Raw genomic sequence first — 24924 nt, 5'->3', positions numbered from 1 at the left:
GACTATATAAAGAGCTCTGCCCAGTACTCTGGGCAACATGGTGGCATGGCTGCAAGGCTGCAGTAGAGCGGCGGCAGAGACACTAGTGCTCGACCTACTGCCAGGAGAACAAGCCAGGTAATAAACCCTTTCACCCCAAGGATGTTTTACTGTCATTTTCTTTGGTCATGTTGAATCCATAGTGAACTTTGTTGGGGCTGAAACCCATTGGCAAGACAGCATGTACTATATAGCAGGGTGAGTGGATAGTGGGTCAATGTGGTAAGAATATATGGACAAGTGTCAATGAATTTTGACACTTTTTTAATGCTTTTTAGAAAACTAGTTTATGGAAGTAAAGCAGTAAATTTCCAAGGTGCAAAAACTCAGCTTTGCATTCGGTGAAGAGTAGCTGGGAAAGTTGCTTCCACATGGACTGAGATTTATTGAATAGAAGGCTCAGCAACACTTGGTCAGGCTCTTAATTTTTTTGTCATTTAATGGATTGATTCTTCCACTTATGATATAGTCATTATTATCCACCTGATGATGGAGAAATAAGCTGTGTCTGCAATCCAGAGAACTGGTCACGATTGGCTGAAGTCCTTTTTACTGGGGCTTATAAGCTAGTCAGGTGCTTGCCGTGCGGTTTTCCCAAGGGGCCGATGTGCTTATTTATGAGGCACAGGTGTTTTTGATTGTTTTAATAGGATGTGGTGGCTTTGTAGTGTGCTGACTTCTCTAGGCAGAACTGGTTTCCCAGAATCCCTGCTCCTGTATGATTTGGTTAGAGTGGATCACAGAGAGAGTCCAGGGGGAGGTTTGGAGGGCAGAGTAATGGGACTGTTTTGTAGTGCACGTGAGGTGTTGCCCATCTGCTGACTCACCTCCATGTTGTGAGGCCGTCCCTGGGCCCGTGACTCCTCTGCCTTTTGCATCCTCCGTCAGCGTCTCCTCCTGGACCAGGTGTGTCTGGAGCTCTGCGATATGAGCCAGGTGTGTGTGCAGCTCTGCAACACAGGCCCTCGCTTCTGCAGGACACCCGTCCCCAAGGTGTGAGGCAACAAGCCTGACAGGGACAAGTCTGTCCCAGGGGACTGCAGCTCATGCTGTGGGCTCCAGCTTGCTCTCGATCTCACCACTCTGCACCCATCTTCCCTGGCCAATTGCCTGCACTGTGTATGTCAAGCTGTAACATCAGACACTGGGACATCCTCACAGAAGCTGCTTACCCACTCCATGACCGAGTAAGGTAGAATCCCTTTATGGGTATATGTGAGTATCTCCTAGAGGTTGTGCCTCTCAGATTCGGGACCTTAACACACAGGGCAGTAGATTCTCCTTTTGTTACCCCAAGGAGAAACAACTTAAAATATGCTTCAAAAGTATTATTATTCAGTTTGAGTGAGGTTGTTTCGATTGTCTTTGTCATTTTCTCAAGCCAGGAACAGTAGGGGCACTGTGAGCTGGATCAGGAGTAAATAGTCGTCTCCATACCCACATGCAGTACCCCATGCAAATGATGTGGGTCTGTGAATCCTGACATGTTGAACAGTTAACATAAATAGCACATTCTAACAGAATGTGATAACTGCCTGTTTTCCTTCTAAGAGGTGTCTGCTAGACTGAGCTCCTTAACAGCAGAGACCTTGTCTGTTTTCTTCACTGTTTGATCCCATACCCCAGGCGTGCAGGGGAGGCACTCAAGAAATGCTGGTGGAACTGTAACTCCCACGAGAATCCTAAGTGTTCAACCTCTGGAATTTCCTTGATCAAAGTTCCCTCCTTGTCTGTTTGGAGAATTACTTAGCCCTTAAAACTAAGCTCAGGCATTGTCTCCTTTAGGAAAGTGTTCTTGGTAAGCTATTTTCAACACTTTCATTATTTTACAATGAAATATTTCTCCATCCGCTTCACCAGATTGTGAACTTGAAGGGCAGATATTTCATTTGGGTCACTTCTGTATCTCTAGCATAATACACACCACTGGGCAAGGTAGATATGATAAATTTTTCAATTGAACATGACCATTTCCAGAGTTTATCCAAGTCCATAGGACTAACCTAGCTTTAAAAAAAAAGGGCAAGCTCTACATGGGCTATCTTTGGTATGCTTATATCTTTCAGAGAAATTTGGAACTTCTAATATTTGTTACCAGGGTCACAGCCAACAATGTTAAGTTCATTTCCCTCTTGGTGTATGCAAAACTGCAGAATTGTTCCTTTTGTTGTTCTATGCTCAGTAGTCACAGATTCAAACGCCTTCAGGGGTCAGCTAGGTTAACAGGCTGAGGGTCAAAAAATGAGTGGTTACTGTGGCAAATACAGGAGCAAAGCCCATCTCAGGGCTACAGACAGTGGTGCCTGCAAAGAGCCAGGGTCTGTGCCCAGAGCTGGGAGTGACAGGGGCTGGCTGAGCTTTGCCTCACCCTCAATATGCATGGGCTCCCAGCGGGTTGCTCCAAAGAGCTGTAATGGCTGCATCTGCAGATTGCTCAAGGAGGGTATAACTTCAGATTGACTTGTTCACTTGGCATTTTCCCAACGTTCCCTTGGCACAGTTTAAGACAGAAAAATGACCTACAAGTCAATAGCTTTTACTTTTTTCTTCCCCATGACCAAAGGTCAGGTACTCTGAAAGTCAAGGGGGTAGGTGACTGTGGTTGGTCTTATAAGAGTCATAATTTCCTTGCGTGCTCTGGAGTACAATTCCCCTTAAATACAGGAATGTACTTTGATTCTTTAAGAAAACCTGCTGTAATAAAACACACTATTATATAAAGAAACTAACAGTGCTTATTATGAATAACCAATTCTTTTAATTTGCCATCTTTTAAATTATAGTTATTAACAAATTTATGATAAAATTTCATTATTAAAAATTAGTACAAAATTTTAAAGAATTGATTCCATGCACTGTTTAACATAAGGAAACACCAGTGAGTTAGGAGGGGGCTCTTTAAAATGCCCACTTCCCCCACTCAGTTTCCCCAGTTTTCTGAGTGCCCCCCCCTTGTTTTCTTCTCCACTCCTGCCCCATCCCTGTTACTTTCCAGAAATTTCTAAGCTGACTTTGAGTACATCTTTTGTAGCTGTTAGTACCCGCATCTTGTTCTCTTCAACGTCACATTAAAAACTCTACTCTGTATGTCAACACAATGCCAATCTGTGACCCTGCCCCACAACCTTGGCTGAAGTCTCTCCTGGCCTCAGCGTGGTCACTTGCAGCTCGCATGCTCACTCCTGAGCTGAACAGCCTCTCTGCCTGTCTGGGGACTCTGCAGTCCAGGTGTCAGAGCATTGCTGTTGTTTCTGTCTGACTTTGTCTTCTCCGCCAAACCAGTTCTCTCCCTGGGGTTATTTGATACAGCAATTTGTTCATTATAACCTTTTTATCCTTTGCACATCTAACTGGTCCTGAAGTGTTGTGAATGACCATTTTTGAAATAGTTTAACTTGGTATATGAATACTATGTAAAGGTACATAAAAGGTCGTTGCTTATTGAAATGGAGGAAGAAATTAAACTTCTAAAATTAATTGCTAAAATATTGTTTTATTGTTCAAAAAATGCTGAAGTTTTAGCATGCCATGTAGGCATACATTTTAACTTCTTTGAACCAAATAAGAAAAATTGCAACATGCTTTAGTGTAAAAATCAATTTATTGTACAATTATACAGAATGCTTTTTATCTACAAAGAAAAATGGCTTCTCCTGCTGCCCTGTCCACCCCAATCATGATATTATGTTCTTAAGATACAAGTACTTTCAAAGGAAAACCAAAAAAGTGGTATCTTTTTTTTTCAAATAAGGAAGCCCCCAGAAATATCATAAAATTATACGGAAATATTAGAATGGCTTCTTACATACAATGTGTTGGTCTGCCGATCCTTATCTCTCAATATGCCTAAAATAGTTCAATATATATATTCATGATGGGTTGAAAATTTAATTCCACTAAACATTCCATTTTGTTAAAAAAATTGGAGTTATTAATAGATATGCTTATAGCATTAAGGGTTTTTTATTCCCACGAGTAGGGAAATTTATTTGGGAAAAAAATTCCATTGTTTAGCAGATCATACTTTAGTTTAGGAAAATCACATTAAAAGTAAACATTGTTTTTTAAATTGGTAACACTTAATGACAGGTTAAAATATTTACCTGATTCAATTTTTGCGGCTAAGATTTCATAGCTGTTTTTTTTTACCAGCCTTTGAATGTTTAAGGTTTTAAGTGTTTTATTAAACTTTACTCGAATTAAAGACCAAACTGGAAATAAGACTCCTGAAACCTTGAACTAAATTGGGCTTGTAAGTATAAACAAGCCAAGTTTTTCCCTTTGATCAGAGAAGCTTCAAGCTGCCTTGTACACACAGCTGTTTGTCCCTTGATTCTACTGACGGGTGGCTTCCCTCCTTGCTCTGCAGGCGTGACAGCCACAAAAGCATCTGAAATGGCAGGTGTGGTGCTGAGTGGCGAGACTTCAGGGCCTTGTTGACAATTAAAAAGCGAATGACCAGTGATGTCTGTCTGCTCCTTGAGCCTCATTTTTACCTGGAATGCACTTTGATAACGGACTGTAGCTCAGGTTTCAGACCTAGACTGGATTAGAGTCCAGTTGCTCCAAGGGGCTTTCTTTTTAGTCCATCTGGCTTTGTCAGAGAGGAACACAAATGGTCATCCTGGAAGCTAGCCCTTATTTTAAAATGAGTTTCTGGGAGAGAACAATACTTGTAACAAAACTGTTATGATGTTATAAGGTGATAGGAGAAGGGGGTGAGCACCCTAAAACAAGTAAGTTTTAGAAAACTGCTTAGAAAAACAAGTCCAAGGATAAGAGGGCATTATGTCTGTTTAAAAAAATGGATCAGCTAGCAGACAAGGGGACGTTACAGGGCACACACAGTCACCGTGCAGCTGGACTAGACTGGCCGTCTTTCCAATAGCGGACAGGATCCTCAAGGACAGTTACAGGAACGAGGAGTTAGAAGAGACGGTGCGGTGTTAGTACAATGTCAGCCCATGGGTCAGTGTTTTTTTTTTTAACAAGCAAAATAATTTTAAAACTGGAGCTTAGGGTAAAAAATGGCAAAAAAAAAAAAAAAAAAAGGACAGAAAGGCACTGCTGACCAGACTGTAATGTGCTGGGGCCACGGTGACAATGCCCTTGGGCACCGATGCGTCTGATGGCAACATCATGACCTAAAACTTATTTAAAAAGGAAGGAAAGAAAAAGTGTCAAAGTTGGCAAGTCTTGTTTTGAGTATAAATAATACAGGGTATAAATCTTCATCAGATCTTCAGAAAATATAGTTTCCATTCCTTCTACAACTTAATAATAAGTAGCAGTCCAATACCTAGGTGCAAGGACTTAGTCTTGTGGCCGCTCAGCGTCTGCGCCCAACATTCCCTGAGAGGGGAAGGGTGGAGCCATTCTTGCTGAAGGGGCACTTCTCCCTGGGGCCCATCGCCAGCTGCGGCTCAGTGTTGGAATCTTTCCACGGTCCTCAAGTCTTTCTCTTCCTGTTTTCAAAAACTTAACCTGCAAAGAGTGATATCAGGTACTTGGGGCAGATGCTCACAAGCAGTTACAAACTCAGTGTCTGTTTTGCCCCCACCGCTCTGTTCTGATTGATATTCTGGCGGCGTACCATTCACAGGAAAAGGAGGACGACTTGGGTCCCTATTCAGAAAGGAAGCGGGCAGCCAGATCTTGATCCTGCTTGAAACTGAGCATGGCATCTGCCCACATCCTACCGCTGGGTGACTTAACATGGGAGGAAGGCGCGAACATGCGAATAGAGAAATGAAATGAAAACCAAGGAACAACTCCTATCCAAAGCCCCTGAGCTGTGAGGATTTGGCAGAAGATGCTTTCTTCATAGAAAAACTAATCTTCAAAATGGAAACATACAAATTTTATCACCGTACACTAAGAATTAGAATTAATGTGGGAATTTGACATTCTAGCTAGGTTTTTCGACCTTTTATGATCCCATTTTAATATTTTTTGGGGGTTGGTTCCTAAAGAAACAAATGGACCAATTACATTATGCACTGGCAATTATTGCTTAATATAGATTGGGATGCTTCCTGCATTTAGAAGACAGTTAATGTTTTGTTTTAAACATTTTAATCTGAACAAAACCCTTAACGTTTTATTTGAAGACTTGCTGAGAAAAGTGAAGTTCCAGGTTTCCTGGCTTTGTGTGTAAGGCGTTAAAAAGACAGTTTCTGGTGAGGGGTCCAGTCTGCCCGCAGGAAGGGGGGACGGGTCGCGCAGGTGCCCCGCGGTGCTGACTGAAGCATTCAGTTACAGGTGACCTAACAGCAACGTATTGACACATTCTAGGTACAAATGATTTATAAACTCAAAAGAAATTAGTTTATGCTAAAACATATGTAACTTTGAATTCAGTCTTTGCTTTAAAACAAGCGAATCTGTTAGGCTATTACTTATGCGTGTCGGTTACTCCATGTTTATTGTGCTTTCTTGTTTATCACTCCATTAGTTGCAGTGAAGTGGGCTTTGGAAAAACCATTCACTTCTTTCCATGCAGGTGGCTCTTCCTTATCCTTCTTCACTGGCTTTTTTCGGTATGTCTGGGATTTGTATATTTGGAAGAGAAAAGGAAAGAAAAAAGGATTCTTCAGTAAGACCTTGTCTCTAATGTGACATAGAATCTAAAACAATTTATGATTTTCTTTGGTATTGGACTTTATAATAAGAATTGCTTATAATATGAGTTTTTAAGCTTCTGGTTAAAAAATAAAAATAGGGTAAAAACTAAGACAAGTGCATGAATTCCAATGACAGGTCATTTCTTTCACCTTCTCTACATTAGGCTAGGATTTATGTATTATCAGATTAGCACTGAAATTATTCTGCATTAGTTGCTTGCTTGGACAGGATAACATTTTTAAAAAGTACAATTCAAGTGAAAAAGTACTGTTATTTTTAAAATCCTAGTACTTGTGATTTTGGCTTACTTAGTTTTTGGCATGTCCTATCTATTTTGACAAAATATCTGGTATCCTTTTCACCTGTGTGTGCATGTGCACGCACGTGTGTGCATGTGCAGTAACAAGGGTCAAGACTGAAATTATATATTCAACTCTAAAGGACTGAGATCCAGTTTGAACCAGCATGTAGGGGCAAAGCTGTGAGTGCCCAATACCCACCTCTGCTAGGTTATAGCTTCTCTTCAAGTTTCAACACCAAGCTCCCTCTTTCCTTTAACAGCCAGCTGTGTGTGTGTGTGCGTGCTGGGTGGGGTGGCGGGGAGCTTTGTTTGGTTCCATCAATGGTTAGTTCTCTCAAAATTCTCAAAGGAAACTTTCATCTTTTATAAAAGACAAAGCCTTGCCAGTCCAGTTTCAGAAACACAGCCTGAAATGCTGTCAAAAGTGCTGTTCCCACAATTGTACTTTGTTTAAAACCACAACGGATTAACTTTCAACAAAAAATAAGAAAGCACTTCTTGTTGGTCTGAAGAAGAGAACAGTTCAATACAGTTTCAAAAATACCGTTTTGAATATAAATGTACATTCTCATTTTTTTTTTATGAAACTATTTCCCCAGCCCACCACGGAGAATAAGTTAAATCTACAACTACCTGAGGCTTGTGCTTGGTTCTGGCATTCATGGGATCTTATTTGACAGAGCGCTTTGAAACTGCATTTGGCAGCTTTCTCCCATTTAAATTGTCAATTAAAAAGAAAATGACAGTGAAGGACAAATCAATGTGACCTCACCACTGGTTTGCTTTAAAAGAATTTTTCCACAAAAAACAAAAATAGTGACTTTACATCACAGTAGCTGATATAGAAGACATTTTTTAATATTAAGTTCGTTTAGTCCACGTTTTTCTCCAGTTAAAACTTCCTGGATCTCTCTTCTATGTACAATGTTTTAACTTTCAGATATAAGACTTTCCTAGCATGGTGCAAATATGTGCTACAAATGTAACTTTTATATGTAAATTAAGTGTAAAATTAAATTTTATATGTATGTATTGAAAAATGTTCAGTGGAATACCTACTGGACTATTAACAACAGTTATCCTTTGAGGGGAAAGGTGTGGGGAGAAGAGTTAGGAATTAAAAGTTTTACTTTTTGCTTTGTGTACCCCTACTATTTGAATTTATCAACAAGCACGTGCTAATACTTATTTGGTAAAATTAAATATATGATGCAAATGTGCATGGTCTATTATGTTTTGCCACTGAATATGTACTTACATTTCACTTACCTGAACATAAAAATTTAAGAACAGGATAACTAATGTAAGCATGTAAGAGGACTGGAAGATGAGACAGCCGAAGGGGAAGCCGCAGGGTTTCACAACGGCACTCATGGTGTGGGTGATGGTGAGCAGGAACTGGACCTGCAGGGCGGCGGAGAGGGTGTCACCAGGTGGGACCCAGCCGAGCCACGTCAAAACCACTCTCATGTTTTATACATTTATTAGAAATCAACTATTACTCCCTAAATTTTGCAGGAATAAAAAAAAGAAAATACTGAAGCAGCCCACTATCCTATCTAGAAATTTGATTTTTAATTATATTAGCAAGTATATATAATTGTCCTGTATTTAACTTTCTCATGAAAAAGTAGATGAATTTTTCAGATAAAAATGATTTTTAACAGACACAATTTAAAGAGTATTCATCTCCATGTCAAAGCAAGGAATCAGCTAATTGTAAACACAAAGGCGATTTGGAACACAAGATTTAGAACTTTTAGTTCTTAAAAGGACATTTTTAGAGATAAATAGCTTCATCACACCTAGAAAAGCCTCTGCCTTCCAAGACAAGATTCTTATTCCCTCTCATGCATCCATGAGAATATGCAGATGCTTCACATGGAGAAGAGCTGGAAGAAGGGGTAACATACCAGTTGAGCCTGTGTGAGATATTTCTTCCACCAAAGATACTTATGCATGGATGGGAACACAGAAAGGCCATAGTAGGAGTACATAAGGATGTGGATGAAACTGTTCAGTGTGGGTCCAAAGAAACCTGTCAAGTACAGGATAAAAATGACTTTAGAAAGTAGGATCGTTCATTCTTTATCCAGCGAGGTTTTCCCTGTATATTATAACTGAAGATGAGTAACAGTATGGTGCTCAAAGAAAACTCACACTGAGAAATTAACCCAATTGTTGTCATGACCCGGGATTCAGCACAAGTCACCTAGATGGACGGAGTGAAGTGGGATAGTTTTTCAGTCACAGTGCCAGCCATACAAGGTAATTCCTCATTTGCAAAGGCTTTATTGTCTCTGTAATGGTCATTACTATGAGCTAATCAGGTAGAAAAATTAATATTGATAAAGCTAGTGGCAGAATTCCTTGGAAAGAGAAGTGTCTTTGCTTTGGTTAACTTTTGATGAACTATTTTGAGTGTAGGAAGAGAAGTTTCAGTACTAGTACTTGTGATTTTGGCTTAGTTAGTTTTTGGCATGTCCTACCTATTTTGACAAAATACCTGGTATCCTTTTGACAAAATACCTTGTCTGAACAAGGTGCTAAAGAGTGAAGGAGAGTATGTTGCTTTTTATAATTAAGTCAATAAATTCTACCCAAAAGGACCTAGGAACTGGGAGATACTGAGGAAGTTGGGAGAACATGGGGCCGACAGAAGGTCCAGCAGGAGAAGAGAAGGCTGGGACTGAAGGGAGACCATCCCGGGGCCTGGGCCACACCATGGACTTTCAGGACAAGGAAGAGCTAACATCCAATTGTAGGATATTTGCTCTGCTAACCTGTGCTGAACTGTTTCCCTGTCCCCTGCCACCATCCTCATGAGGTCTCTGTAACTGCCATCAGTGTGGGTGAGTGGTGTATCAGGAAACCAGGCAGAAAAGGCTAAGTCCTATGCTGGGTCAACTAAGGGTCAAAAGGACTTTGCTGCAGGAGGTGAGATATCAGAGACAGGTTTTTATTTGTTGGAAACAGGGAGCTTGCTGTGAGAATAAAATCCATCAATATACACAAAGTGGTTAGAACAGCACCTGCCACAAAGTGAATGCTGTTCAAGTGAAAGCTTGGGATCCAGACGGCTGGTCTCCGACGGTCTCCGAGCTACCAGTCCTGTAGCAGCAAAGCCTGGAGCCAGGGGAACCTCCCCACTCCAGCCCACCATTAGCTACGTCCTCTTGAATACAATACTTTGACATAGTAAATTTTTGTTTTCTCATCTGAAATATGGATACACTAATTATCTCTTGAGGCTTGATGGAGTTAGTTGAGATAATATAATACTATATGACTAAAAAGCACTGCCCAACTGCTGCTTAATCACTGTAAACTCTAGCCTGGCTTTCCCATCCTGCATTAGAGATCTGGATAGAAAACTGCAAATCAATGAATAGGAAACAAATGGAACACCACCATGCATCTAATAAGGCCTCAACAAACGCTGGTTGGACTCACTTGTTAAGGCCCTTGGATTTAATATGAAAACAAAGGTACAAGGCTCTGAGTACCAGGTAGCACAGGATTAGTGATGTTTCTTTACTCTCCTGGGTTTTCATTTTCATCAATTAGTGAAAAATTAGTAGTTGCTGCTTACACTTTTTATATTCTAAATTGAACAGAAATTGTCAAACATGGTACTTTATTTGCAGGGATCTTGTCTTTACACAGTGATTGAGAATGAGTTTTATAGATGCTTAGTGATTGGTAATGAACCTGTAGACAATCCCCCAAAATGCTTAACCTTGATCATTCTCCTTTGGTATGATTATAGTCTATATATCGGCTGCAGTGTAAGTCTGTTAGAGTTTTAATGAGTAAGGAGATGGGGCTCTGTCAGCCTAGGAGAGGCATAAACTGCGCCTGTCTCTGTCCCTGCACCCCCAGCAACTTCCTGCTGCACAACGCAGTTTCGATTCACATCTTCACGGTCACTGATGTATTTGAAATATCTTTGTGTTTAAAATGGTATCTCTACCCAGCCCCCTCGCCTGAAGAAAAAAAAAATGGTATCTCTACAAGATCTTAAATTCTAGAACAAAATCATTTTAAGTTTTACGTGTTCTGGTTTTTCACAGAATATTTTTAAATTTAGGAGTACAGACAATATAAAACAGAAAATACTGTTCTCTATACCACAAGTCATCACTGACCCACTAGTGACCTGTGCAGTTGGTGTGGGGAGAGCGTTCATCAGTTCTTTGTGAAGAAAGAGAAACAGTTTAAAAACAGACAGTGTATCACAGAGAACTAGGCTAAATATTGTTTCATCATGTTTTTGTTTCATACAAAATATATACGTAGGGATGTGCTGTGATATCAATGTGCTATTGTAGCACTCAGTTAAGACAGAATCGGAAAGCCGTTGAGCTTGGGGACAGGGACCACAGACTGAGAGGGCCTTAACTTCTCAGAATGGAAAAACAGCCCAAAGAGCCTGAATGACTGGATCTGTGTCAGTCTTGTGCTGACTGTGGAAGGTGCCATTTATTTCCATGAGTCCTGCAGCCCCACGTCTGGAAGTAAAACTGCCCCAGTGGGGGTATGTGCTTCTGACCATCACACATTTGGTGCACAGAAAAGAAAACATTTTTTAGATTTGAGGTAATATTTAGATTTCTCCAGATCGAAGACCAGAGACTAGCTGGCCAGGGCAAGCCCGGGCTGCCCTGGCGACAGACACTGTGGGCTCTTCCGTGGCACCCCTCCCTCTTCTGGCCCAACTCCAGAGGCTCCCTGGAGGTCAGCAAGACCGTTATGTAGAACTGAAAAAGTAACAAAATCACTTACTTTGCCCACAAGGTATCCAGTTCAAAACACACCACCAGATGTTAAACATAGAGGCATGATGGTAAATATGCAGAAAAGTAATCTGACTGGTTTTTTTCCGCAAAACAAAGAAAATTGTGTCCAGGAACTCTATTAATTTGGAGAAGTAGTACCACCATAACACCTTGGCTACCTGTAAGGATTGTAAAACAGGGAAAAGAGAAGGTGAGCGATGGTGGTGCCCCTCAGGCTGCCTGGCTCTCAGCGACCGCTGGATGCCTGCATCCCACTGGTGTGCGTCTCCCCCACTACTAAGAAAGCATCTCCCATGCCTCCTGTTTCTCATTCCCAGCAATCCACCCCACCCTAGTGAGAATGAGTTACACCTTTCTGAAATATGTATCTGATGAAGTTACTCTGCACCTACAGGGTCAAGACCACAATCCCCTGATCACACAGGGCCTTCCCCGGGCATGCCCTGGCTGGTACCTCCTCCTTCCCTGCCAAGCACACCACTGGATGCTATGAAAGTGATCTGCCTACTGTTCCCCGAGCACTAGCTGCCTTCTGTGTGCTGTGCCTCTTAATACTCTTCTCTCTGCATCGGACACTCCTTTCCTACTTCGTATCTGGCATCTTCCTAGTTACCCTTTATTGCTACTCTTAAATGCCACCTTTTCCTGGGAACACTTCCTAACCTAACCCTTTTTCTCTCAGGCTGAATCAACTGCTTCTTCATTTGTGTTCCAAATTATTTATGCTTCTACTAACCATACACAAATCCATGGGTCAGAGTTATGAATCTCTCTTTTCCAATAGATTGTGAATCACTCAAGGCAGACTGTCTTACCTTTGCTCAGTGCCTGGCACTCAACAGATCACCTACTGTTCGTTCCACTAGATGGTAATTTCTCTCTATTCCTCTGATGTACATATGTTTTGTCTCTTACACATCATACTACCCAAGAGTAGCCCATGACTACTTCTTCCATGTCTCCTTCTCAGAAGAAAAGATTAAAATTCAAGATGCTCTTCTTTCGCACTGAAGGGGTAAGGTCACAGTTCCCCCTTCCTTGCTCTCGGAGTCTCCCATACAGTCTCATCTACAGGGAAGCACTTTAGCTCAAGGCACTGTGCACTGTGTTTTTAGCACTAACCTTTAAACCTACAAGGAGACAATGTATAATAGGGACTTTGAAATTAGATACCATGCTCTGTCTACTGTCCACTTCCCAGGAAGATAATCATAAGGAACGGCAGCATCCATCCTAACCATCAAAAATTTTAAACCATAAATAAATATAACAACAATGACCTTTAAAGAATTGTATGGTATCCCAAATTGTGGTCTGTGATAATACATTAGAAATAAAATGGGTGTAGAGAGATCCATATATTTTACTTTCTTGTATTATAGCTTTGGAGATGTTTTAAAAATATACATCAGACAAAGATTTTAATTAAAAGGTTCCAATCACCTCTCATAATTAAGCAATGTTTCTTATTATGGCAATTTTCCAACATTCACAAATGCTTGGGAGAACAAGTATAATGAACCCTATGATATTTATCACTGAACTTGATTTTCAGTAAAAATCCAATTTGTTGAATCAATTCTATTTTCTACCATTTTTCAGTGTGTGTATGGGGGAAGCAAAGCAGATTAAGCAAATCCAAAGTATATTTTATCTATAAAAACTACTAATGAATAGGTATATTTTTTAACATACCAACCATGTCATAATCTTATCAAAGGGATGACTCCTGAATATCTTCTAACAGCCTTATCCATGTTTAAATCTCCCTGACTAAAAAATGTCTTATAATTGATTTGTTTAAATCAAGGTCCAAACAAAGTCCAGCTTGTATTTGTTTGATGTGGTTCCAAAGTAATTTCTAATCATTAACATTTCCCTTTTCTTGCTCTTCTCCTTTTTATTTCTTAAAAAAAAAAAGATCAGTTATATAGAATTCCTAATATTATGGATTTGAATGACTTGTTTCCTCCTAGTGTTATTTAACTTGTTTCTCTATCTACACACTTTCAATAGCTGGCAATTAGATTAAGAGACTAAACTGGATTCAGGCCTAAGGTCTTTGGCATGAATACTTCCTAGGCAGTTCTGTGTATTTCCTATTACATAACATCAGGAGGTACATAATTTTTGGTTCCACCAATGTTCATCAACAGTGAATTCAGGTGTAACAGCTTAATCCAATCGCTGTGAAGTCCCCATTCAGCTTTCACCCAGTAGTTTGATCAGTTACCAATGACTGCTGAATAGACCCAGTATTTCATTAGGAGTCTCAAAAGGTGATTTCCTAATTCTCTTGTTACTTACCCATTTTTCTCCTTTATAGAGAAGAATTCTTAATCTATTTGGAAATTTACATATGAAAGGCAAGATATTTCTTTCTCTGTAATTTTATTTTTCCTAGAATGAATTGCTATTCTAACAATTTCAAAAAGTAACAATGAGGCTTTATTTTAGTGTCATTTTAAACTCATGTTTTTTTATAAATTTATTTCAATCCATTCCAGGCCATATTCTTTTAGACATTCACATCATCCCATCTTGAGCAATGGGAATCCTTTCAAGCTGGCCTCTGTATCTTTTTTGTCATGACCCTAGTAATCTTGGAGAGCTTCCTTGCTATCTGTCACAAGGTGTCTTGGACTCTTCTTGTAAACATTTCCCACCTAAACCAGGACTTGGCCAATTCTCAAAGAACCCTAATCTCTTCTGGTGGGAAATGACATTGAGAGAGAGCAATCTGGTTATTCATTGCTCATTGTACTGAGTTGTTATAAACTAGGCCTTTTCCGTGGACTAAAAAATGTTTGTTTTTAGTAAGAATCAATTTAATTCTGTTATTTCCAATTTGAATCTATGAATACTAGGTTTAGTTTAACATTTTTAATTGTATCTTTTTTCTATGTTTCAAATACTTGTAATAATATTAATATTATATACTTTATTCTACAGTGTACCTGTAACAGTCTCAAAGAGGCAATACCAATATTTTTATTAATAGCAACCAAAAAGTTACTGAATACTGTTAAGGTGTATCCCATTAGGGATGTTCAGTCAATGTACTGTTTTGAATTCATTTGAAATAATTCTTTGGGTGATTATGTCACCAACTTAATATACGGGCATATTCATTTATTTTAGTTTGTTTCCAAGTTTGTGGTGGGAGGTTGCCTTGCTTTCTTTTTAATTTTGCTTCATAATTTTCTAAAACATGTAATGGCTCCCAAATCAAATATAACACCAGGTTACATTTATATTCAGAGAATAATTGCCATCCCTGCCCCCTGTGCCCTGTTCCCTCCTCCAGAAGGAAACCATTTTGGTAGCTTTTGTTTTTTTCTGCCATTGTTTCTCTTTGTAAAAACATAAGCAAATATACGCATATACACATTCTTATCATTTCTTGCCCACAAGGTACTAACTATGAGCAGTCTGTACGCTGTTTCCTTTCCCTGCGCAATATCCTGAGATCATTCTGTAACAGTGCAGAAGCCTTCTCATTCCATCCTGCACAGGGTCCATCACATGGACGCGCCATGGTGTATTCAGTAAGTCCCCACAGTTGGACAGTTGGGAAACATTTTGTTACCAAGCATTCCTAACAGGACTCCCCTTCTTCCCTGATCTCAGCCCCATCCTTGTATCTGAAAGGAGAAAGCCTTCTCTCCTCTTCAGTGACAAATGGGTACAGATGGTCAATTTGCTTCTCATGGCTCACCCGGGTATCAGCTTCCCCTGCGCTGGTAAGATCTTGACACTGTAAGTTGTAGCCTCCTTCCCAGCTGGACAGAATAAGCTGCCAAAGAAACAAGAAAGGGGGGAAAATCCAGGTAAGAATTCGGACAAAAACAATTTCCTATTCATGTCTCTGATTGGCAACTATTCAAGGTTTGAGCAGAAACTTCCCAGAATCTGAGTATGACTCCGTCCTGTCCTCAAACACCCATATCAAAGGATATGCTGTCAAGCTAATATGAATGCTTATATCCCTTAATTAGTATAATTTACTTCTAATCTTTACACCAGACCAAAGAGAATTTAGTTACCATCTGAGTAACAAGATATTTTATGTAGGGAATTACTTAGTCATATGTTTCTACAAATAAAATGGCAAAATTAATTAAATGTAAAAAACTGTGAGAAAATACACCAAAATTTTAATAGTATTCATATGACTTACATATAAATATCTCATGTCAATAATTTAATGAAAAACATATTTAGTATCATTTTACAGATATGAAAACCAGGCTCAGAAAGGTTCTGAAATCATATTCATCATCATATTAATACTGCTTGGTAATCAATCATCTGTGAGATTATAACTGATTAATGTCTGTATACTATATGCACCATAATGCTCAAAACCAAGAAGCTCTATAAAATCTATGCTTTCTTTTTTGCTCATTTCTGTATCTACAATTCCTTGCCCAATGCCTGGCATCAATAAATAAGTGCTGAGTAAATGGTCTTGCTCAAGATTTTACGGCCAGAAACGAGAACAATGACTGGAATTCAGACGTTCTAATTCCTTGACTAGTGTTCTCTCCACATTCTCATAAGGAAATGAGCTTTTTCATTTTAGTCAAAAATTCTACCAAAGAAGTTTTCTGCCTTCTTGCCCACTATTACTGCAGAAACTAAAATTCTGGAGTATAAGGCATTTGGCTTTGATTTACCTAAGGCATTTCCCTTTCATCAACAAACTTCATTTCTGGAAAAATTTTTAATCTTTGAACTTCTGGAAGCTAGAAAGGCTAAATGAAAATCATCATCTCTGGATGGGAAAAATATCTCTGGATGCATCTGACAAGTTTAGCAAATTTCACAATAAAAATATATTGTAAAATGATCACCACATTAAGTCTAGTAACATCTGTTACATAAGGTATGCTGAAGCCCACTATTTGAGCTGTTTACCAGGACGTGGAAATGTATAGCTCTATCGGAATACATATACAGAGTGGGGAGGGATGAATAAACTCAACATTAAAAAGAGATGAACTAGTAAAAAACAATTAGAATGTTTAGAACTACCTGTTTAAAAATGAGTAACAGCACTAAGGAGGCACGCTTCAGGAGGCCCTCTCCGACCCACTCCTAATCCCTCTCCGGTGTGGTTTGCAGGAGCCATACTACATGTGTGTTGAAGAAAAAGCCTGTCAAACAGAGTCAACCTCAAGGCAGTGTGGGCTAGCTCACTCCCAAGTATGTCTACAATCCATCAGCTCCTTGCCATTTCTGCACCTTCGTCCAGGCTGGGCGCCTGTTGGCTGCGGCACTGTGATGTCTCCTAACTGGTCTCTGCTCCACTCTTGCCCCCCTGGCTCCTCTCACAGTTCATGTTCCATGGGTCAGAGTGATATCTTTAAAACAGACCACATCACTCCCCTTGTCAGAGTCCTCCAGTGGCTTCCCGTTATATGCAGAGTAAAAGCCAAATTCCTTACAAGGCTCTCTGTGAGCGGCCACCTCTCCTCATCTGGAATCAAGCTCTCCTCTGTTCACTCTGTGCCAGCTGCTCTGCTGCTCTTATGGTCCTCAAACACCCCAAGCCTGTTCCTGCCTCAAGCCTTTACACTTGCTGCCCCATCCGCATGAACCCCCTCTCCCCAGGCTTTATATGTCTGGCTTATTTCCATCATTCAGTCTCAGCTCTAACATCACATCCTCAGAGAGGCCTTCCTTCCTTACCATTAGCCCATCACTCACTGCTGTACAGACCAAAGGGGTGTTCTAGAATGGAATCTGATACAGTGTAGGAGCTCAACACATATTTGTTAAAAGAATGCTAATAAATTTGTCAGTAACTTCTGGCCTAAGCAAACATCTGACCTGCGCGCAGTAAGTTAGCAAGGTTAAATCAAACTCTCACCCCAGTAGGTCTATTAAACATACCCAGGAAGTGTCAAAGAATAGACCTTATACCTCTCCTGAACAAGGTTACAATCAGGGGAGGCTAGGAGGCACTCAGTGGCAGTAATTTTGACCCAAGAAAGAAAAGCAAGAGGCAAGATAAGCAGTAGATAAAATTCATCATAGGAATGAGCTCAGACTTTCTCCCTGAAAAAGACAGAAACTGTTTCCTTGGTTGACCTTGTTGCTGTTGATAGTGACTAATATGTGCTAAAACTTACCAAGCCTTTTCGTATTTACTACCTCCTTTCATGTGCTAGTCTGGGAGGGCTTCAAGTAAAGAAATCATGTCTTACCCATCTTTGTAACCCTGGGCTCAGTACAGCCCACAGCGCCTAGTAGGTGCTCACTGAACGTTGGTGGAGCGGAACTGGTAATCCTCAAAGCTCACTCCTGAGGTAAGCAGGACATATACCACACTCCATCTTAGCAGTTGCCTAAGGTTCAGAGAGCCTCAGTAATGCCTCCTAAACCACGGAGGAAGCCACAGAAGCTGACCCTCGATTTGGATCTTCTGACTCCACGACACCGAATGCAGTCAGCCATCCAGGCCGGCCCCTGGGGTGCAGCTGCTGCTTATGAAAACCGTCCGAGGGACAGTATCTTTCCCTTTGTTATAAAGAGAAACTAACCCTGTCAGTTACTATCTTGCAAGCTCCTCTAGTGAACTAGAATTTATCTAGTAGAGGAACTTAGATAGAAATTGCCCTTTCAGAGTGAGGTACATTAGTGAGCGCCTGTGTGATCGGGTCTCAGAGCAGGCAGCATGGCCTTTCTAACCCTAGTCCCATCTCCTGCACCTTTACCCATGCCTACAGTTCCACTCTGAAGAGTTTCATTACAGTCATTTAAGGAAATGGTTATTAAGCATTATGAGTGATGCAAACTAGAATGTTACAGGTTAAACCCTATGGGACGGAGGACCAAGGATTTCCTCTCTTTTAGAATTCAAGGACACCAGGAAGGCAGCTCTACATGGGCCATTATCAGCCATGTCTAATTCATATGAATGATTTTACCCTTTTTCCTTAAAAGGTTTGTTAAGTTTTTGTCCTCTCTCCCTTTCTCTCTCTGGGGCTGCTTGCTAAAACAGGTTTGTTTAGCAGCCTTAGGTTCTCCTTTGTATTACATTATAATAACCTTAGGCTATACGGGGAGTGCAATCATTATTTGCTCTTTTTCTTGTAAAGTACCTTGAGTTTGGCACTTTATAAAGCACTGGGAGTGCACTGGGGAATGAGGCAGCTGGAGCCAGCCTGAGCAGGACTGTCAAAGTCTACCCCGAGAAACAACGTGGCGTTGTCATGGCGGTCCAAGGATGTGGGGAGTATTCTTTAAGGGACACATTTTAGTCAGACTAACTGCATGTGACATTTCAGTTAAGAAATACTGTTACTCAAAGCTGTCTGTTCTCAGGCAAATCATGCAACTTTTCTAAGCCTCAGTATCATAACCTGTAAAAGGAGAAAATGGTAACGTGAGGTTTAAAGGCCCATGCAGATCTAAATCGTGACTTTAAATTGCAATGAAAGACTAAGGACTAAAGAAATAGGCCTAAATTGGGGGTGAGAAAATTTCAAGTTAGAAATAAAGACTTCCAGGACTTCCAGAGCAGCAATGCCAAATGCAGGAACAAGTTCCTGAGATCATAAGGAATGGTACCGATAGCGGCCTTGGGTAGTCCTGGTACTCTAGATTTAACTAACTGTTTCCAGAAATCACTCAATCGCTGGAATCCAGCTTTAGCTACATAAAGGCTTACCTCTGCCAGCATATATATGGAGAGAAGTGTGATCCCTATATTATACAAGGTGAGGATGCCCTTGAGGGAAAGAGCATCTCTGTGCTTCATATACTTGTTACCCAGCCATACTGAAAGCAGGTAGATGACAGTAAGAAAAAAGGTAGGAAGGTAAGAGTCCAACATGAACCATCCTCTGACTCGAGAATCTGAAAAGAAACACATATACTGAGAATCTTGAAAAGTTACACTTCTGTTCAGTTATACGATATTGTAAAACACTTTTTAGGTTTTTTTTTAGTTTTGCTTTTTTATTGAGATACAAACTGTACATTATATCAGTTTCAGGTGTATAACATGATTTGATATTTGTATACACTACAAAATGATCCCACAGTAAGTCTAGTTAACATCCATGTAACATCCACCTTACATAGTTAAAAACAATTTTTCCTTGTGATGAGAGCATTTAAGATATACTGCACGTATTTTATTTGTACATACCAAATACAGTGGGGAACACTATGACACAACATTAGGTTCGTTGGATTTGGGTTATAGTTCAAAAGAAGAAACCTGTGGGGGCCCCAAACAACCACAGAGTATTACTATATTAAAACTGTATCAATAGTCATTTAAATACTTTATGGTGCCTGTATAGAAACTGGAATAGTATAATCTCTAAGGATTCTGTTTGAAGATTATGAGGAACAGGAAGACCTCCTCATTTCCCTCCTCGGCCTCCCAGCAGGGCTGGGGAATGAATTTGTAGAGAACTGTGGGTTTTCCGCACCTTTGTGAACCAGCAAGGCTCAAGTGAAACAAAACCGGCTACTTAGATGTATTCATTTATTTGCAAAACATATAGTGCCTGTGACGTTTCTGGACCTATAAAAAGCACTGGAGACAACAGTCATGGCTCCTGTCCTCCTGGGAGAAAGAACTATTAATAACAATAAAGCCTATGAGGGAAATACACAGGGGCTGAAATAGAGAAGAACGAGGGGCTGCCTTAAGAGGGGCCGATTCCCTTCCACCCTTGTTAGGGGAAGCCAGTCCGAGGAGGCAACGGTCACCTGAACAGTGAGGAGCTGACGACATTGGGCGGCGGGCTGGAGACTGTGGGGAGGCGTTCCTGGTTGGAGGAACAGCACATTAAGAAGTTTCGTAACCGTGGAAGTACAAGCTGTCAAGAGTGGCTGTATCAGGGAGGGAGGGAGAATGCACTGCGGGTGCAGAGGCAGCGGGGTCCAGACACCACAGAGGCAATGCTGGCCATCTGACTTTTATCCTAAGGGCCTTGGGAAGGCATCCGCGAGTTTTAAGCTAGAGCACCACACAGTATTGTTTAGGTTTTAAAAATGTTATTCATGCTGATACTTAATAAATGACTGGAAGAGGGCATGCCTGGGGGAGGGGAGGCTGGTCAGCGAAGTGCGTGGCGATGCCCTTACAAACTCAACCTGATGGCTGTGCAGAGGTGCTCACACACAGGGATGAGCGAGGCAGGAAGACTGTGTGGTTGCTCAGGTGGGGAAGGTGCACGGTGAAAGGGTGGCAGAGAGAGAACAGAAGAAAGTAGCCAAGTTTAGAAGGAAAGCCACAACCTGCTTTGGTCGTCAGAGACACAGGGAGGAAAGTATTTCGTGGCCTTTCTTCTGCTTCCTGCTCCTAGAATTTTAATCCCAGGAGAGGATGAGCAGGAGAAACTAGGCCTTCTGGATGTTCTGGGAGAAGGGTATCAAAGGTGAGGGCAGTTAAGCCTCTAGAAGTGAAGCACCATCTATTTTCATAACACCAGAAATGACATGACATGATCTGCGTCTGTAACTAACTTGCATTCCTTCCACATTAGGTTCCCGAGTAGCTCACTCACCTCGAGGTCCAAACATATTGTCCAAAAATAAATTGATTTCATCATCAATGGCCTTTAGATGCTCCTAAAAAGATAAAGAAAAAAATGATTTAAGTGAGTTTTTTCTTTTTTTTTGAAACTCTCAAAACAAACCACTACCCACCAATACAGAGTCGATAGACTTGTCCGCGGGTCCAGGTTTCCAGGACTTCTGACAGCAAAGACGCAAGGAAAGGGGCCTAGTAAATGCAGCCCCACCTTCCACAAGCTTGTACGGGTTTGGAAGGAAACAATTCCTCTTTCATTTCCTTAGGCAAGAGGAGTTCTAGAAAATAGGCTTGGTACATTTAGACATTGTAGGGTTATTGACCTTAATTCCATTTCCCTCTCAAATGCTTAGAGGCATAAGCTTCTCCACAAGCAACTTCTGTTGTTACAAATAATAGCAGTTGTGTGCAAGCAACAAGGAAAGTCTCTATCTGCAGGCTATGATATAATTGTTAAACGAAAATTGAGCTACATTCTATTTCACAAAGATGAATCTAAAGTTTTAAAAGGGACTTATTTTTCAAGTAAGGAAATTAAGCACTACAGCTATTTTTTCCATCAACTTTATATTTTGTTTTCAAAACTTCTATACATTAACATCTATTTAATATTACAGCAAGGTGTCACAAGGGTACACCAGATTAATTACTGCCACTGTAATTAGACTCAGACTGGGATTGGAAAATTTCTGCTAAAAATCTTAAGGTAGATAAACTGGCTTCTGGCTCTTGAGTTAGTTCCCATTTATGCTGGTCTATTACACTGCTCGAATACCAGCTAAGGCTCCCTACCGCCGCTACACAGTCTGCTGTGCCTCCTCAAGCAAAGGGAGGAACAGACAGCGCCCTGCAATGATCCCAGGAAAGAGATCTTAATGAGGATTTCGGCCAGTGGATTGTCCCTGACTACATGGGAGGAGTATGACAGCCCTCAGGAAGTTCATGTAGAACATTCTCTATAATCAGGCACTGGAGTGCAGTTAAAAGCATTTCCTTCTCAAAGGAAGCCTCAGTGCCAAAGAGGAGAATTTACCAGAATCTGAAGGGAAGATCTGTGTGTCTGGTGATTGGCACACATTATCTGGACCTATTCTTTATTCATGACTCTTTGATTCTGAGAGAAATTTCAAGTAAACCTAGAGCTTTTGGAAACTTTAGGAAGCTTGATAAGGAGGAAGAGAACTAGAGACTGGTATTTATTAGCACCTACAACTCCTGGCCAGTGTGTTAGGAACTTTATTATTTCATAGTGTCTCTATAAAATGTATCCAGGCTAACCCAAGCTTGGAAGTTAACAGTGCTTTGGTTTCCACAAAGGACATCTAACAAGACCTCCAGACTTGAGGAAGGTCAGCTACCTGACGCGTCAGTGTGACGGAATAGGATTTGTGTTGCCTTAGGACAGAGCAGATCTGTCCAGAGCCTTCTCGTTTCTAAGCAAAGAATGCTAACCTCACTGAGTGCCCATCCTCATAACAAACCCCAAAGGAATCTTCCTTCCATTGCCAAATCCACCCACAAATGTTTAAACTTTTTCAGTTTGTTTGCTAAGGTTCAAAATTTATTTTCCAGCATCTGTAGATAGAAGAAAAATCATTAAAGGCCACAAAGCTTATATTATTTCTATAATGTAGAAATTTAGTCACACTGGAAGAAGAGCAGAAACAAAACAAAAGTAAGAGAGAGAGAAAAACAGCACAGAATGCAAGAGATGAATAAGAAGGGGCACTGCATTCAGTCATTAACTTACTGATTCATTAACCAGTGATCTGAACATGACAGGGCACCAGCATCGAGTAAGCTGCTGAAATACAAAGTCAAATGGGACATGGTTCTTACCTGCACATGGGACAGCAGGCAAGTAAATCAATAACCACAGTGCCAGTGTCTTAACTATGATGAGAGAGGTTTACAGGGATGTACCTACCATGAGAAAGGAATATTGCTCAGCCATAAAAAAGAAGGAAGTCTTGGCATTTTTAACAACATGGATGGGTCTTCAGGGCATTATGCTAAGTGAAATAAGTCAAACAGAGAAAGACAAATACCATATAATCTCACTTACATGTGGAATCTAAAAAGCAAAAAAACAACTGAACTCAAAGATACAGAGAACAGATCGGTGGTTTCCAGAGGTGGGGCCAGGGACTGGCAAAAAGGGTGAAGGGAATCAAAAGGTGTTAAGTGTCCATGTATGAAACAAGTAAGTCGTGGAGATGTAATGTACAGCCTGGTCACTACAGTTAATAATACTGCATTGCATATTTGAAAGTTGCTAAGAGAGTAGATATTAAAAATTCTCATGAAAAGCAAAAAATCAAACTATGTGTAGTGATGGATATAAATCAGACTTGTGATCATTTCACAATATATACAAATATCAAATCATTATGTTACACACATGAAACAAAAGAACACAGAGGTAGGAAATGTCATGTTGGATCTCTTGCAAAGAGAAGAGACGCTGCCGTCACTGAGTTTTGAAAGACTCTAGTAGGAGATCAGCTAGATGGAGAAGAAAGAGAACATTTCAGGAAGGAGGATCGGCATATACAAATACACCGAGACATGACTCACTTAGGAAATGTTTATGATCAAGGTCTCTAGTGAGCTATGTGAGAGAAATAAAGCCCATGCTGGGAAAAATCAGAAACCCCTTTAATTCTAGGTCATTTTATATGGTTAGCAGGGATGTAGTCTAAAAAATAGAATGATGAGATCAGAAAAAAGTCAAAATTTACTCTGAACTAGTAAAATATAAGTGTAAGTACAGAGTTTGGGATGAATGCTTAGCAAAGGATGACAGAGTGGCACTTGGGCAGTGAATTAATAGCTGTGCACTAGCGTCTATATGTGTAAATGTAAAGGTATGCGGAACAATTTCTGAAGACTAACCCTATAATCTAGGAGCTAAGAAAAACCAACAAACTACATGCAGTGCTTCAATCATTCATTCACCAAATCTGAACAACTATTACATTCATAATACTTCGTTAGACATATGAAGGAGAGAGAGTAGAGTGGTTGACCCAAAAGCTGATGGACAAAGTGGGAAAGTGAGACATACAGAGAAAGGCAAATACCGAACAACTGAGGAGATACCCAGAAGCGCTCCAGCAATGAGAGACCCCGGAGGAGTGAGGACTTACGATGGGCTTTTAAAGACGGTTAGAATTTGGACAAACTAGAAGAAAGTGAAATTGTACTGCCCTTGGACCTGAGCATGAGGGGTGCTGTCCTGAACCCCAGACTTTAGAGGGTCCCATCTGGTCACCTTTGACCCTCTAAGTCAAGGCAAATACCTATCCGTGGCCATAGAGTACCCTTTCCAGACTATGTCCCAAGTTCCCTAGGCCACAGAACTCTCTGCTAAGCAACAATTCTCCGAGCCCACTTCTACAAAAACTTTAGTGATTCCTCCTTGCCCACATAGTAAGGTCCATGTTCCATGACTTTGAATTCAGTTTGTCGCTATTTAGAGTAATAATAGCTGAAGGATGGGAAAGTGGGAAGCAAGTAGGGCCTTATTTAATTGTGTAGCCCTGATTTCATCACCGTTGGTGGAAACGTAAAATGGTACAGCCACACTGGGAACAGTTGAG

At 40.6% G+C, this 24924-nt stretch overlaps 1 protein-coding gene across 2 annotated transcripts in view; it reads right to left on the bottom strand.

The window, feature by feature from the left end:
- Nucleotides 1-3621: 3621 nt before the first annotated feature.
- The window catches only part of ELOVL2 (ELOVL fatty acid elongase 2), a 47105-nt gene continuing 25802 nt past the window's right edge, over nt 3622-24924 (bottom strand). For both annotated transcript variants that reach the window (XM_037011683.2, XM_037011682.2), the window contains exons 2-8: nt 21297-21360; nt 19442-19629; nt 15482-15559; nt 11750-11921; nt 8878-9002; nt 8234-8368; nt 3622-6584 (exon numbers count right to left, since the gene is read on the bottom strand). In XM_037011683.2, coding sequence (XP_036867578.1) covers nt 6462-6584; nt 8234-8368; nt 8878-9002; nt 11750-11921; nt 15482-15559; nt 19442-19629; nt 21297-21312 — 837 coding nt within the window. In that variant the 5' untranslated portion in view covers nt 21313-21360 and the 3' untranslated portion in view covers nt 3622-6461. The remainder of the gene's footprint in view (nt 6585-8233; nt 8369-8877; nt 9003-11749; nt 11922-15481; nt 15560-19441; nt 19630-21296; nt 21361-24924) is intronic.

This window comes from Manis javanica, chromosome 16 (assembly GCF_040802235.1).
Source record: "Manis javanica isolate MJ-LG chromosome 16, MJ_LKY, whole genome shotgun sequence".
In the NCBI taxonomy this organism is placed as follows: domain Eukaryota; kingdom Metazoa; phylum Chordata; class Mammalia; order Pholidota; family Manidae; genus Manis; species Manis javanica.
The sequence above is the reverse complement of the archived record's forward strand: the minus strand, read 5'-3'. Positions and strand labels throughout refer to the sequence as shown.